This window comes from Oppia nitens, unplaced genomic scaffold, assembly GCF_028296485.1.
Source record: "Oppia nitens isolate AA-2021 unplaced genomic scaffold, nextdenovo-longstitch-racon4-pilon3 scaffold6_pilon_pilon_pilon, whole genome shotgun sequence".
NCBI lineage: Eukaryota > Metazoa > Arthropoda > Arachnida > Sarcoptiformes > Oppiidae > Oppia > Oppia nitens.
The window spans coordinates 1,592,956-1,610,613 of NW_026533250.1; the positions used below are offsets into that span (position 1 = coordinate 1,592,956).

Here is a 17,658-nt window from a genome sequence, read left to right on the forward strand (position 1 = left end):
AACTTAAAACAGATAAATTAATTTTAACCAAAATTTTATGTAAAAGAGGTGTTTTTACAATAAATAATATAAATTTTAATAAAAATAGCAAAATTGATTAATATTCTATTAAATTCATAAATTATGTAATATTATATAAATTGTTTAATCTTATTAGTGTATATGTATTTTAAATAGTATATATTAATAATATGCACTCAAATACAAAAATTTAAATAAAATGTATATATTAATATAATGATTCATAATCTTAAATAATATATTATTAAGTTTAAAATGTTAATTTTTTATGTTAACAATAACGAAAATTACCCCATTAACTAAATATATTATATTATGAATAATAAATAATTTATATATTACTTATTTTATTAGAAAAATATTATAAATATCTAAACATATAAAATAAAAATTTACATCAAGTTTTACTAAATATAAAATATGAATAACTCTTTAGTATTAATTAATACTTTTTATTAATAGTTTAGTTTCAAGTATTTTTGTGTTTAAAATCTCTAATTAATTAAAATAAAAGTTTAATTTGTTTTATGTTAGGACATATACTTTTTATAATTTGTTTCTAAGTTATGATACAAATTGCATAAAGGTTTTGTCCTGAAATGTAACAAATGTTTATAGAGTTGATTGAAACATATAGATTAAAAGTAAACAACTATTATATGATAAGATTTAAATTTTATGTCACAATAATTATCAAAAATGTGGACAACTTGTCTGTTATATTTGTCAGATAAGCATTAAAAGCATATTTTGCATTATTTACATTAATTGCTATTTTATTATAAATTTTATTCTCTATAATAATAATTATTGTCATAAATCACTAATGCACTACAATTATCAAGGACTTTTTCAATTAATTATTTATTATAGAAATTTTATTTTGTCTTTTTATTCAGATTTATCAGAAAAATCTAATTTATAGTAATTTAAATATTGTTAAAATAAAGACAAACAAATGCAATGGTAATGAATATACTGTAGTATGTAATGTACAGAATATCATAATACTGTCAGATGTTGAGCCATTGAGAGTCGAGTTAATAAAGCAATAGATCTAACTTTCATTGTATTGTTTGAGTATTATATATAAACATATTTTACTACTATATATATATAATCATTAGTTTATTTTTAAAATTATTTTTTATATTTAATATAATATTGCAAAACTCTGATGATATTGTATACAATGTATAGATAGTAAAAATTCTATAATATAATTCTTATATTGTATTAATACAATTATTTTTCATATTTATGAAGGAATAATTTGTCAATTATAACAATATCATTGAAAGTACATAAATTCTATAAATAATTTTGTAATTTTATATATATATATATATATATATTAATAAACAACTATTTTTTAAATTTTTTTATCAATCAATAAAATACAATTTAAATATAAAATTTAATTTTTAATAACTATTTGTATCGTTTGTTAAGAGAACTATAAATTATACTAATATTTAAAAAATATTGTATATATACTGTATATATAATTTACTGTTTATATTATTTATATTAAATAGAATTAATTATAAATTATGTATTGTTTAAATACAATTAATAAATTTCAGAATTATATTTCTGAAAAATTATTTCTAGTTTTTCATTGTTCAACATTTGAATATAAATAAAAAAAACTTTGAAATTTGAACTGAACTGAATCACAAAAATCAATTACTAAATATACACATCAAATATCAAATGAAACTAATATTTTAATTTTTTTTTTAGTAAAATTGAATTTTGTTTCCAACGAAACAAAAATTTATATCATAGTTGTATAGAGTAGATGTTAGCGACGAAAGTAAGTAAGTAATATAAACTTGAATTATAAAACTATGTTTAGGTAACATAAAAATTGATACTTAAGATAAATGTGATGTAAGTGTGATTATAAGCTGATCAAACATTGTATGGCATATATTGCAAAACTATTAACAATACTTAACTGTATCTAAATGTGTTGAAAGCGTGACTTCCCATTTGGTAGCACTTGGTTTCAATCGGTTTATACAAATGTAGTGCAGATGACGCTTATAATTGTATGATTTAACACACACACACACACACACACACACATAGATATATACTGTATATATACAATAGCACAAAACAATAATTATTGCTATCAATCATACATATGTTTTGTAGGCAATATATAATTTAATTTATATATAATACATATGTATAATGAAGTTTGGACTCATTTATTGTGAGATTTCAATTATGAGTTTTATTATCACTTAAAGAAATTCTTTTCATATCATCTAATAATTCAAATATTTTTATAATTCAAATTTTATCTTATTATTAGTCGCTTATTAAAAATAGTTTTTATTAATATTTATTTTAATTAAACAGATTTTTTTTTATATAACGTTAGTTTTTGCTAAATAAATTTATAGTTATTTATTTTTAAATTTATTTATTATTTATACTAAGAAATAAAGAACAATAGTTGTAATTAACTAATAGCCCATCGATATCAACGTTCAAGAATATTCTGGTCATAACTTTTTTATATACTATATATTGAGTGAGTGATAAAAAGGAATATATCATATATCAGGGTTGCAAAAGGCTTTCGATCTCAGGGGGGGGGGGGGGTATAGGGTGGGGTAAAATGTCAAAATTTTTGAAAAAGCTTGGGGGGGGGTATAGAGGGGTGAACAATTTTTATTGCATTTTTAAACGACAATTTTTCCCAAATTTGAGTAAATTCCCAATAAATTCCCAATAAATTCCCAATAAATTCCCAATAAATGCCCACTAAATTCCCATTAAATTCCCACTAAATTCCCACTAAATTCCTACAAAATTCCCTATAAATTTACAGTAAATTCCCTATAAATTTACAGAAAATTCCCTATAGATTCCCAATAAGTTCCCAGTAAATACTCAGTGAAATCCCAATTAATTATCATTAAATTCCCATTAAATTCCGTTTAAACTCCCATTAAATTCCCATTAAATTCCCATTAAATTCCCATTAAATTCCCATTAAATTCTTCATAAATTCTCACATAAATTTCTTAAAAAAGGAAAATATTCCAACTTAATTTCTTGACTCAAAATTATTTTCAATATTATTTTTACAATAATAAAAAATGAAATTTTACATAATATATATAAGATAAAAACAATTACTATAATTACTTGTTTACTATTTAATTAATTATTTACAATGTTGTTAAAATTAATGATATTGTACTGAATTTATTGTCTTAAAAAATTAAATTGTAATTTAGTTAATTTAATTAGTAATTATTAAAAAATCTGAAAATACAGATCAATTTGTTTATTAAGAAGCATAAACAATTATTATAAATTTATAAAATAAAAACATCAATTTTTTTATAATTGGAGGGAATTTATTAAGGGACTATCCACCCTTGAAATGCCCCAACTCTAAATAGTTTTTTTAGTACTTAACAAATTTATATTTATTTATTTTCTAAAGATAAGCTATTTATTTATATTAAAACTCAATTAGTATTTATATTTTTGTTTAATATTAAATTTTACATAAATGAAAAAAATTTCTTGAAAATTGGTGGGAATTATTAGGGAACTAGTGGAGTGCCCCCAACTAGTGTAAATAATGTTAAATTGATGTAATTAAGTATTTTTATCTATTTATTTTGTTAAGATAAGCTATTTATTTATATTAAAACTTAATAAGTATTTATATTTTTATTTAATTTTAAACTTTACAATAATCAAAAAAATTTTTGGCGCCTTCGGAGCCGAAAATTGGTAGGGGGCCCCCTAACTTTTTGGCTTTAGGCCAGGGGGGTAAAACCTAAAAATCTCGACCTCAGGGGGGGGTAAGATGGCCTTACCCCCCCTACCCCCCCCTTTCGCAACCCTTATCATATATATATATACCGGTATATATATTGTGTGTACAAAGACAATGACATTAAATATCATAGTTTTATATTATATTAAAATAACTATTAAATAAACTCTCATTTCATAAATCATAAATATAAAGTACAGTTGTATGAGAGATAGATATTGTAAAACATTTAATTTTATATTACGGTAAATAGATCTTTATTGTAATATTTATATTGTATATACTTTATTATCATTAAGTATATCTATTATAAAATTTTGTATCATGCAGATTTTGTCAATTTTACTATATTTTTGAATAATTCATCAAGTTCATAAATTTCTTTATACATCTATATTGATATTCATCCATGGATATGTACAGTACTTGTTTTTAAAATCTTATAATAAATTATAATAGTTAAAATCAATTAATACATAAATATGTTAAAAATAGTTAACATATAATTTGTATCATATATATCAATATATCAATAACTTCATAGACTATATCTATAAAAATATAAATCTTTTTTAGATAAATATTTTTTTTAAATGTTATTTTTTTATAAATATTGACTGAATACTAAGTACTTAACTTTATTTTAGTTAAAGTTTTAATTCAAATAATGTTATATTTAGATTAATTTTAACGTGATTTTAAATATTTTACTTATTTTTAATCAATAACTACATTAACTTACATATAAGTTATAAAAACATAACACTTAATAAAATATTAATTTAAATTTAAATTTTTATAAACTTTTTAAAAAAATTAAGGGGGGGTTATTTCTCCGAGTTTTTATGCGACAATTTTTTCAATTTAGTCAAAAGGTTTTAGGAGTCAAATCCAAAAATCTCGATCTTAGTGTCATTTGGTTTAGTATTTACATTATTTGTATTATATTTAAAGCTGAAAACATAATTTTCAAAACTGATATTTTTGTTCTCAAATAGGATTTAGTCGGAAATTTCTAAAATATTTACGATATTTTGTTTAATTACATTAAAAATATCACAAGTGTTTTGTGAAAAAAATTTAATTTTAAAAAATATTTTAAATATTTTTACACAAAAATGATGTCATATTTATAAGTAATTACAGTTTAAAAATTTACGATATTATGTGAATGATCTAAACTTTATATCATAAAGATTTACTTTAGTTTTAGCAATATTGAGTTAACTAAAGTTTATAAAAATTTACATATTTTTGCAATATTTATTGATATCATAAATTGTGTAAAATATATTTTAAAAATATTAGATAATTTTTTGAAAAAATTTAGAATTCTTAGTAATAATATTATATAAATTTATTATATATTGTATTATAATATAACATATTTTAATGCAACCAAAACAGATGATCTTACGGTCAAATCGACATAAAGTACTGTAATGTTTATGATATATGAAAACATCGTTAAAAATAATTTTATTGACACTTATTATAATTATATTATAAATAATACAAGTGGTACTAATAAAATAAAATAATAATTTAATAGATTTTACAACTTGTATTATTTATAATTGCATTTATTAATTTATTAGATAACAAATATTTAAGTGGCAATAATATTTGCAAAATGTTAATAATTGATTTTTTAAAATTTAATTATTTATGTGTTTTAATTACTAAAAATAACAAATAAACATATTATTTTTAACTATTTTATATTATTTTTTCTTTATAATAAAAGTAAAAATATTTTTTCATTTATTTGATATACTGTACTGTATTTATAATATCAACAGATGTTGTGAATATTATTTTAAATTTCACTTTTAATATCAAAGCAAATATCAAAATTTAAAGCAAACATTAAATTGATTGAACTTTATATGAATTTTTGCATTTCCCTCGTGTAGAGCACTATAGTTGAACTGGTTTTATACATACAGTGTTGCAAATTAGTTGAAATCAATGTTTCAATTGTGTTTAAGAGTAATGTTCTAAAACAAGGTAACAAACTTACAAAATGTACTGAAATTTTCCTAGAATTTTGTCCATCAATTGAAATATTTTAAATGTATTTCTATATATTTACTTAATATATATATATAATATAATAAATTACATGCTATATTACATACATATATTATATATGTACAGTATATTGTCAATCATGTTATATGATTTATTATATGCAACAATTTATAATATACAGTATAAAAGTGCCATTTAGTGGTCATATAGGATTCAATGAAAAAGTAATTCAAACGACTAGTTTTATAGATTAAAATATTTTATTTAATTATAAATTGATAATAATATGTCAACAATTTAACTAAGTGCATTAATTGATAATTAAAATATCAATAGATTTCATTGATTTAAATAATATAATATAATATTTTTAATTTGAAGTACGATTTATCTATTACGACAAAACTCATTTCGCAAAAATTCATTTGATTTGATAAAATTTTATTATTATATTAATTTAATTATTTGGTAATAATTTATTCATTTTGAAGCTATATGTTAAATAATATCAGTGAAGTAGATAATGTAGAAGTTTTTAATCATAAAATTTGCTATTTTATTATAAGTCTGAATCATTTATTAATATTGTATGTATTGAATAAAGTTATACAACTGAAGCTATTTAGATATAATGATAATAAATATAAATTTTGCATTAAATGAGATTGTAATGGCTGAAAACAATTTGAAGTTATGCTAACAATTTTTTTGTCGGATGTAATTTTATATGTATTAGATTTATTAGTTTATATATTTATATCTTAAAATATCTCAATTATTTTATCTCTTTTTTGTACAAACTATACAGTTTCGAGTAATTTATCCAAAAAATACTTTAGATTCGTTACTGAAATCCTTAATGATAATAACATATTATCTAATTTATTATGAAAGTTGTAAAGTATTAAATATTACAATAAATAGACCAAATTGAAGTTTTATATCCTTATTGTAAGCTTAAAACTATCAAAACTAATAAAATTATAAATATTAAATTGTTTTCAAATAGACTTGTTTTTAAAAATGTGACAATTATCACAATTTGGTTAATATTGTAAAATATTTTTTTGTTGATAAAAATAATTCCAAGTACACAATATTGTATTATAATAATAACAATTTACTGTTAATATATAATAATTAATGACATTTATTATTTAAAAATATTTTCCACATATGACTAGAAACAAATTAATTTATATATTATAAAACTTTAATAATACTTCTGATAAAGCATTTCATTTTTATGATTTAGATAAAAGCATTTCATTGTTTTCAATACATAAAAGATATAAAGAGAGAGAGAGAGAGAAAGAGAGAGAGAAAGAGAGAGAGAGAAAGAGAGAGAGAGAGAGAGAGAAAGAGAGAGAGAGAGAGAAAGAGAGAGAAAGAGAGAGAAAGAGAGAGAGAGAAAGAGAGAGAGAGAGAGAAAGAGAGAGAGAAAGAGAGAGAGAGAAAGAGAGAGAGAGAGAGTTTATAGATCAATGATTTCACAAATAAGTTCATTTAACTTGATTTTATAAACTAACATCAATTAAAAATTAATAAACTCAAAACAGTGAAAATAATTTTAATATTAAATAATACAATACCTGCTGTTATAATAAATTATTTTAATTATACTAATGAAAAATATTGTTTTTTAATATATTATTTTATTATATACTGTATAACAATAGAAAAACAGCAATTATATAGAATAGAATCTATATTATAGATAGAATTTACAAATCTTTATATAATTTATTAATAAACAATATTTTATAATACATTTTATGTAACAAATGTCTCATATATTATATTTTAAACTTAATTTTTAAATGATTTGTATTCTTAGTAAAATTTAGTTTAAATCAATGTCGAAAATCATTAAAAATTATTAATTAATTAATAAATGAATTAATATTAAAAATTTTCAATTAATTAGTATTTCTATAATTGTGTCAGTTTTAGTGAAATATTTAGACACTATTTAAATCATTTTTGATATTAACAATTAAATTATATTCATAATTTAATTATATTGTCAGCCAAGAGGCCGACAATTAGATGAAAAGATGGTTTTATTGAATAATAATTATAACGATTACATGTAGTGATTGTGTTGAGGGACAAAACGTTACTAAAGGGTGGAAAGGGATGTGATGTCTCTATATTCGGTGTGACTGTCTGTATGTGAGTGATACAGTCGACATCTGGTCGACAATTCCCCGACCGCGAAGACCAGCGTCTATACGGCGCGGACGAATCGGGTGAACGTTTGCCAATCTGTGCGGCCAAATGGGCGGCCTATGAACACTTGAAACGAATCCATCCGCTGATGGATTGATGGGCGGCGTTGAGAATCGGTTCATAATGTGATGGCTGCGGTGTTGTCGTGATCGATGGCGATATGTGACACGATTTGATGACGTGAACGACATGTCGGTACGTCTACTATCGGGAGTCACACGTGAATGGTGTGACGCTTTCTGATGCGTCGTCTGTTTTGAACGATTTCTTGTTGTATATGAATATGAATGTTGTCGTCGACTGCGGGTGTTATTCATATACAACGTATAGAGCGATGGTGATACCGAAACGTGATTTGACGATAATTTTCGGAGATTATGTCGCGATTTCGGTGATATATCGACGTTTACATCGTTGTCTACGTCTGGTGGGGTGGTGTCGGCGATTTCTCGTCCATTAGTGATAGTGTCTGTCGCCCGATGGATGTCAAGGACAGTCGGTGTCACAATAGGACGATATGTTTCGGTTAATGGTGTCGACTGAATCGCTTGTAAGTCTTCAGTGATAGCGATATACTTATCGATGTGTGAATCGATTTGTGATACGATTTGAACGCGAATCGTGATGTCTTTGTTCGTTGAGCTGTCCGATGACCAGCTTTCGGTGATAGTGTCTGTTGGTTGACCGGCGTCGCCGTCAGTGTGGTATTGAAGAGCCGAAGCGATGAGACGCTCCTTTTCGATGTCTTCGGTGGTGAGTAACGTGAATACGCGGTGCCACTCCTTTGTTGAGCCTTTGGCCGCATAAGTAATCGATGCCGTGGGTGGTAAGCTGTTGAGTGTCATTACGTTATTACGAGCTACCAAATTGTGCGGTAAAACTGGACCGTCGGTTGTGCGAAACCGTGAGACCCGTGCGGCGACGGTCTCATTGTGGTGGCCGCTTACGTCTTCGTCCGCGCTGTTTTCGGTGTTTGTCGTGTTGATAACGTTGCGGTTGACACGTTTGCTACGAAGTGAGGCCCGTATGCGCTCAGCACGTGTTGGGCACCTCGTACTGTATCTGTACGGCATTTTGGATTCACGATTTTTGTCGAAGAAATCAACTACAGTAATGCGTTATCCTGCCGACTGCGCCAATAATGTCAGCCAAGAGGCCGACAATTAGATGAAATGATGGTTTGATTGAATAATAATTATAACGATTACATGTAGTGATTGTGTTGAGGGACAAAACGTTACTAAAGGGTGGAAAGGGATGTGATGTCTCTATATTCGGTGTGACTGTCTGTATGTGAGTGATACAGTCGACATCTGGTCGACAATATAACTGTTGTTTATAAATAAATTCAAAATGCAATAAGTATTAAAATGGCAAAATATTTATCATAAATATTTTGATCAAAAATTAAATAAATTTATTAAGTTTTTTAACCTAATGTGTAAAATTCAAAACTCACTTATACAGTAAAGTACTTATTTATAAATAAATAAATGAATGTACTTTCAATATATTTATAAAAATATGTATCATTTTTATTACTCATCATAAGATTGAATACATTTATATGTTTTGATCAAATAATATACTTGTAAAACAACATGTTATACAATACAGTACTGTCGGCACAAACATATCACTCATTAGTTAAGTGATTAACACTTTTTTGCACTCAAGACATACTAAATATCTATTATAAAACATTTATAGTACAGTAGTTTAAACAACTTATAATTTAAACTTTAATTATTGATTGTATATTTAATATAATTATATATATATAAATAAATATATTTAAATATTGAAAAAAGTCTTATAGAAGTAATATTACTTAAGGGAGTTCAGTGTAAATATTGCCACTTTTGAGGCAATTTTTTGCAATACTATAAAAATATTTCGGATGACACTCTGTTTACAATTAGTTAAACATTTTTCAAATCAATTTTTACCTAAAATATCATTTTTCATAACATTATACAATATAACTGTTAATTTCATTTTATCGATAGTTTTGAAAATATTTTGATTAACAAGTTATTTAATGCTAACAATATATTAATAAAAATATTTATTTATATCTTTATTTTTTTATATAAACAAATTTTTTATAAATTTATGGTATAATTGATATCTATAGCACTTAAAAATATTAGTACACATTTAAGGTGAATATCAACTATAAAATATTATAATAGATTAGTTATTTTAGGTTATATTTTGCCAGACCTTCTAATATTAGAGAAAGTGTGATAAAAAAATGCCAGAAAAAGCAAAGATAGTAATAATGGGGACACTTTCGACACTCAATTTGAACTAAATTTTATTTTTTATTACTATTTTAAGGTGTTATTCTACAAAATAAAATTTATTGTTATTTATAACAAATTTATTCATCATATAATCAACAACAAAAAACACCTCAAATATTAAAGTCTAAGTATAATAGGTTTGTTTTTAGTCTGTTTTTAAATAATAAAGTAATTTATAATAATTATCAACAAACAATAACTACACTTATTATTTTATAAGTATACTTAAATCAGTGTTATTTGGTACACAAAAATATTGAATGTAAAAAGATATTTTAAATTAATTGTGTTATATTTGATTATTTAAGGAACAAAATTTTAATATTATTTGATTAAACTTATATGAAATTTATATTTTTCCAAAAAACTGTGCCCACGTATGATATGTGGATAATAATGAAAATATTTGTGATGTAAGTATAATACAAATAATAAACATGAAATTCATCTATAGTTATAACTGTATTGTAAAAATCTAAAATATAATAATAAATTTTTTGAAAAATGTTATGTGTTTCAGTTGTGCTTAAAATTATTTATATTTGGTTTTTACTATAATATTATAATATGTTTGTAAAATTTAAATAAATATTGAATAAATGAAAGTGTTTGGTGTAGGAGTGCTATGTATTGGCAATAATTGATGAAAATTTGTTTCAATAAACATAAATACGATCCCAAAAATTCTTATCATAACTTCTTAGTCATTGATTTACAGATTTCTATAAATGTTTTTATGAGAAAATTTGTAAAACAAACAAAATTATTACTGATTTTCTGTCGGAAAACATTCAAAATTCATATGTAATAACATATTGAAAGTACAAAAAGTACACAAAAGTATATATGAATTCCCAGAAGTCGTCGCCTATAAAATATTTTCTTCAAAAACTCTTGTGTTTGATCACTATATCCAATATATTACATCAATTGTCGGGATTTTAAAAATAATAATAAAATAAAGAGAATTAAAGTATTAATATTTATTGGCAATTGTTTGCCGGCATTGAGTGTTATTAAAATCTTGGGGACAGACCTTATATAACAATTCCTGTGATTAGATGTTTAATAAAAGTCTATAAAAATTATAAATTAAATGATAAAATAAATATGAGATTCACAGTCGTCGTCGTCGTTCATCTACTCATACCTAACATTGAGTACAGTATTAGCGCAGACATGCAAAGCATACCTTACAATATAAAAGTGTGAGTTTGCTCTCAAACCATGTATTGAAATATATGTAATTCACTCAATAAGATTGCCTCAAATTTAATAGTTATTGCAAATAATTTTATAAAATAAAAGTTAGTTATAATTATATAAATTGAGTAAACGTCAAGAAAACGTTATATAATTTAGTGGTTATTGGTTTTGGCATTCATTAAAGTATTGGTTGTCTACTAAACCGGTTGTTTCATCACTTCAATTATATAAGTGTTGTGTCGACCACTCTTTCGCATTATAAACTAACTTAACTTATAATATAAAGTCTATATAATTGTTATGAAGAGAGTCATAATACTAGTTGACCACCAGTGAAGTCACTCAGAATTTAAGGAATACAGCGATACTTATTTGAATAACAATATTGAAAAACTTTATTATTATTTAGTTGACAACTATTATATATATTTAATTATAATAAGAAACTGAATGATTAAAAAAATGGTTTTTATGGGAAAACACTTTTATAGATTAATTACAATATCAACAATATTAGTGGCCGTTGTCTTACTCAACAAAGCAATGGCCAAACCAGTGAAAGATGAAAATAAACGGTATGTCAAACACTTATATTAATTTTACTTATTTTGTAATATTTTTATAAAGCACTTAGTTATATAAATAGATGTTGTTTTTGTTAGCTGATTAGCACATAATTTTATCTTTAAAAATCCATTAAATAATACAAATTATTTAAAATATGACAAAGTTTTGTAAATAACTATTATTATAAATAGCTATTAGAATAAATGTAAATATTAATATTGATTAGAATATTGTAATAATATATTTACATTAATGTATTTTTAATCTGGAAAACAATATACACTGTTAATTATTTAGTTTAGTTTAATTTAGTTTAATTTAGTTTAATTTAGTTTAATTTAGTTTAATTTAGTTTAATTTAGTTTAATTTAGTAGTATCAATTATATGTATTATATAACATTATAGAAATTTTTAATATTTCTCTTTAATTATTGTGGTATTAATAGAATATAATGTTATAATATTTCAATTTAAAATATTTTTTCGTATAATTAAATCTAATGTTTTTGTTATTAGTGACTTAATTATAATTCATATTTAATTAGACACTAAAAAAGGTTAAAAAGTAATTAATTTATTACTAACAATTTATTATTTTTCTTTGAATTTGTAACAATAAAAAATCAATTTAATCAATAAGAGTTTTGCTTTTATATTTTTTCATAAATTGTATAAATCATATAAATATTTTATATTTTTTTGTGTTAATATTTTTACAAATTCAGAAATCGATTTAAAGTTTTAGCAAAATTTTATTTAAACTTTATTTTTGTGAATTTTATTAAATATTTAGTATTTTGTTGTAAACTAAATATTTATTAGTTAATGTTGTATTAAATTTATTAACTATGTATGTATAGTAAATCATATACAGCAAGAATTTTCAATTATAAATAGTTAAAAATATGTGTCAATTATTACTATTTTTATATTTTTATTTAAATTTAAATTAATATGTAATAAAAACTAGTTAATACATTTTACTACTAATTAGATTTTATAATTATTTAAATTAAATAAATATTATTTTTTACACCTAATGTTATCTTTAAGCAACAAAATATAAAGATTCAAATATACTAAATAAGTTTTTTTTGTGTTTTTAATAAATGGTTTTAATTAAAATTTCTCAAAATTTATATAAAAAACAAATATGAAAATAATTGATTAAATTTATTGTAAAAGTTTTAATATTTTTATATATACTGTATTTTATTTTTTTAACAATTCTATAATTGTTTACTATATCTTATAATATGATATTTAATATTAATATTGTTTAAAATGTATTATATTTGCATTAGAAAATAATATTAATTATTTATTACAATTTATATTTAGTTTAAGTTACTATTTAATATAAAATGATAGACATTTAAGAATTATTTTTCTTACTATAATTTGATTATTTATAATAATAAATGACATTTGAATATTGCTAATAATAAATTTGCATGTTATGCAATGTATAATATATATCAACAATTATAATTAAAGTTTTCAGTTAGTTTTTAATTTGTTTGACACAATGTCACAACAAATTTGAAGAGATTATACTATTTTCATATTTTTTTATAAGTAACAAATAAATTTCTACTTTTTACTAAACGCCTTAAGTCTATCATAATTAGACTGTAGTGAAATCTAAATGGATATAAAATAAAAATAATTTTTAAAAAATTAATGCAAAACAAATTTGATTTATATAAGATCAATACATTTTAATTTATAAGTATTACTAAATAAATTGATAAGTTAATCACAATAAAATTAATGTTTGATTGTTTGATGATATATCTTATATCTTTTCGATATACATTATATGAGGTATGTATGTATGAATATATGTATGTATCTAACTGTGTGTTTGTGTGGGTCGTGGGCTAATCTATTATATAATTATACTATTATCTTAAATGTCTGTCTGAACGTCACTAAAACATATAATTTTTTTTTAAATCGACACAATTATAATATTAAATTATAGGTTTAACGCAATATTTTTTTATAGAGAAAATGTTAGAAAATACAATATTATAAATTTAAAGTACCACTATATATATATAATTTATATTAATAAAAATATTTGACAACACAAACAATTGTGATTTTATCGCAAATAAAACATTGGTATAAGTTATAGATATTTGTATAAACGATAAAAACAAAGTGTAAATTAACATCGTTTGACGTAAAAATCATAAAATTAAAATAACTTTACAATATAATAATTTAGTGATATTGTATGACAAATTTATAAAGATTTACTATTGTATTTAATTTCGGAATATTATTAAAGTTAATGAATTTGTTATATAAACAAATTATACTAATATCTAATCCTAATTAATTGTAATCATTAATCATAAGACATTATTTTTATATTAGATATGAATTTATTTAATCTAAACCGGCATTTATTAACTCAATTATATCAACTTAATGTCTCTTTAATTAATTTTTTATATTTCTAAAAAATATAATGTTTTATTTTTTATTAATTGATATCATTATGATTATATATGATTATAATAACACAAAACATTTAATTTCATTGTCAATGTTTTAAGAGACTAAAATTAATTTATTAGATTAATATCATTATTATAATTTAAACAGTTAGTTAATATTGTATTTAATACTTATTTAAAGAAAATATAATATTTATAATTAGTAATAATAATTTATTAAATTGATATTTTATTAAACAGTAAAGTTAGTTTGAATGAGTCTTTAAAAATAAAATGTTAAGTTTTTCTTATATTATGTAATACTGTAAATGAAATATTTATTTACTATTTTTCTTTACATTTGAATACAAATGTAATTTATATTAATTTATTACTTTAATGGTATAATTCATTGATTACAATATCCATTGAGTTATACTAACAATTGATAAATAGTTTAAATACTATAGTTCTTGACAGCAGATGACTCATAGCTATGATATTTTGACAATCATTTGGCGGCTTAAGTGTTGAAAACCCCATTGACTTTATGATTGCTGTACAGTATATTCAAAAACTTTTACTTACGTATTAACGGTAAAAATATATCGAAAGTGTGAAACAAATTTTTATAATATAATATAGTGAATAATAAAAATACTATAATAATTATGAAACGGATGGATTTTAATCAAAATTATATAATCTAACAAATTCTTTTTTTTATATTTATTTTACTCATAATATATACAGTATATATGCATAAATAATACAAATATTCTGTATAGATATTAAAAGTTCAAATATGTTTAAAACTATATTTTTTGTTAAAGTAATAATTTAGTAAATTTTATAACATTTTTGTTTTTATAGTGAGTGAGCCATTAAAATAAAAAAATAATGATATGTTTGATATTTATTTTGAGTACTAATGAAATATACTGTAGTAATAATATTGAATTAAGATATTGTATTGTATTATATAAGAAATATAAACAAATAAATTAATATATTGCTTATTATTATAACTTAAAGTATAAAATAATAACAAATATACATAATTTATCAATAAAATTTTATATAAAAAATCAAAAATTTAAATTTAATTATGAATTTATTCATTGATAAAAATTAAGATTTATTTACAGTCATTACAGTTACATTTATTTATAATCTATATTTAAATTCAATTTTTATTTAAAATAATTTATAAAAAATGCATATAAATAATAAAAAAAAATTAATTTACACTTAAATAATTTTTTAGTAGCAATATTTAATTTTAAAATTTATGATTCAAATATTGTTATGTAATAACTTTACTTAATTGTTATATTGTAATCAAATATATTATGTTTAGTCAATCCTGAATTGAAATAAATTGTTTGTCATTGTATTAGTGTTTATATTGGTTTGTAAGACTAACTTTGTATAAACAAGTAATTTAGTCAAAAAGCAAATATAGTATTATTGCACTACAAATACTATCTAATATATTGATTGTTAGTCTGTGCTAAATATCGGACACTACACTACACACGAAATAACATATATATAATCTTTAAACATATAATAAATATAGTCTATTATATTAGTGTTGTAATAGTAGTATGTATTTTAATAAAAATAAATAAATAAAATAGCAGTATATTTATCTTACGGTAAATGTTTTATTGTTATAAAATATAGAGCACAGGTTAGGCCGTACTCTAAGTGCTTCATAAAAAGTTTTATCAATTATTAAATAAAAATTAAGTTTTAGATTTGAAATCGATTTATATTAGAAACTTAGAGAATAAAAACGAAAATTTAAACAATTTTATCAATTTATTTCTGTTTATCAAAAATATAGTGAAAAAAGAAGTGGAATATCAGATCAAAGACTCGCCGAATTGGAAACACTTCTCGAACTGAAGAGATTGAGAGAAAACTTAAGGACTCGTACACCAGTTGCTTATGGACTCATAGATCCGGCAAAGATGTTAGTATTTGTAGTTTTATATCAATATATTTAATATTATTTAAATTAAATCATATAAAATATATGCTGACATAAATAAAAATTTATATAATTTGAATAATAAAAGTAAAACTTGTAATAATAAACATATAATATAATACAGTAGTATATACTAATAAACAAATATTATTCTAATTAAATAAAATATTATAGTTATTTACTAAATTAATTTGTTATATTTAATTTAATATTATAAAAGATAATAAAAATAATGTTTAAATATAGTATATAATAATAAAACTAATTTTTTATAAATATTATTTTTAGTGGGAGAAGACGTAAACGCGACCATTATTTTCAAACTAATAATTTCGATAAACTGTTGGCCAGAGATAAGGACAGTAGTGTATGGGAGACATCGTTGATCAATGCAATCACTAACTAATAGATTCGTTGCTTTTTTGGTTATATAAAAAAATATTTAATAAATATATTAATGTTTAAAATCAGTTCATAAACTAATTGATAATTAAATTAACATAAAACTAGTCAACAAATGTCTCTCTCGTTGTTCTCTCGTTTAAAATATTCTCAGCAAAAGCACAATTCAAATGTCATTTTTGAAATCATATTTTGTTATTTAACTTATATTTTATAATTTTATCATTTTATTTATTTATTTCACATCATATTTTAATTCATTAAATAGCATATCATTTCATAAATAATTTATTCTTTTAAACTGTTTTTTAATTATTTTTAAATAATTAAGTATTTGAAATATGTTTGTATTTTTATTTATATATATATTATTTATTATACTTTATTGAGCACTTTTAAAATAAAATACAATTATTTTATATTAAAAACAATTTTAATTTTTATTGCCTTAAATTTCAGTGTAATTTAAAATATAAATAATAAGGTACATAAAGAAATATTTGCTAAAAAATGTTATTACAAAAAATATTACAATAGTTTTAATTGGCTGTCATTAACAAATATCAATACAATTAATTTATGGCAATTATTTATAATAAATATGAGAATACTATAGTATA

At 21.4% G+C, this 17,658-nt stretch overlaps 1 protein-coding gene across 1 annotated transcript; it reads left to right on the forward strand.

The window, feature by feature from the left end:
- Positions 1-12,081: 12,081 nt before the first annotated feature.
- LOC128962406 (uncharacterized) lies at positions 12,082-17,042 on the forward strand. Its single transcript, XM_054308778.1, has 3 exons — positions 12,082-12,194; positions 16,490-16,618; positions 16,925-17,042. Exons 1-3 carry the CDS (start codon positions 12,082-12,084, stop codon positions 17,040-17,042), a joined length of 360 nt encoding a protein of 119 aa, XP_054164753.1.
- The last annotated feature ends 616 nt before the right edge of the window (positions 17,043-17,658 follow it).

Excerpts from the sequence above, each read along its gene's own strand:
- LOC128962406 (XM_054308778.1), top strand. The coding sequence starts at position 12,082 with ATGGTTTTTATGGGAAAACACTTTTATAGATTAATTACAATATCAACA. Across the intron at positions 12,195-16,489 it reads GTGAAAGATGAAAATAAACG|TGAAAAAAGAAGTGGAATAT; the intron begins GTATGTCAAACA and ends TCAAAAATATAG. Across the intron at positions 16,619-16,924 it reads CTCATAGATCCGGCAAAGAT|TGGGAGAAGACGTAAACGCG; the intron begins GTTAGTATTTGT and ends TATTATTTTTAG.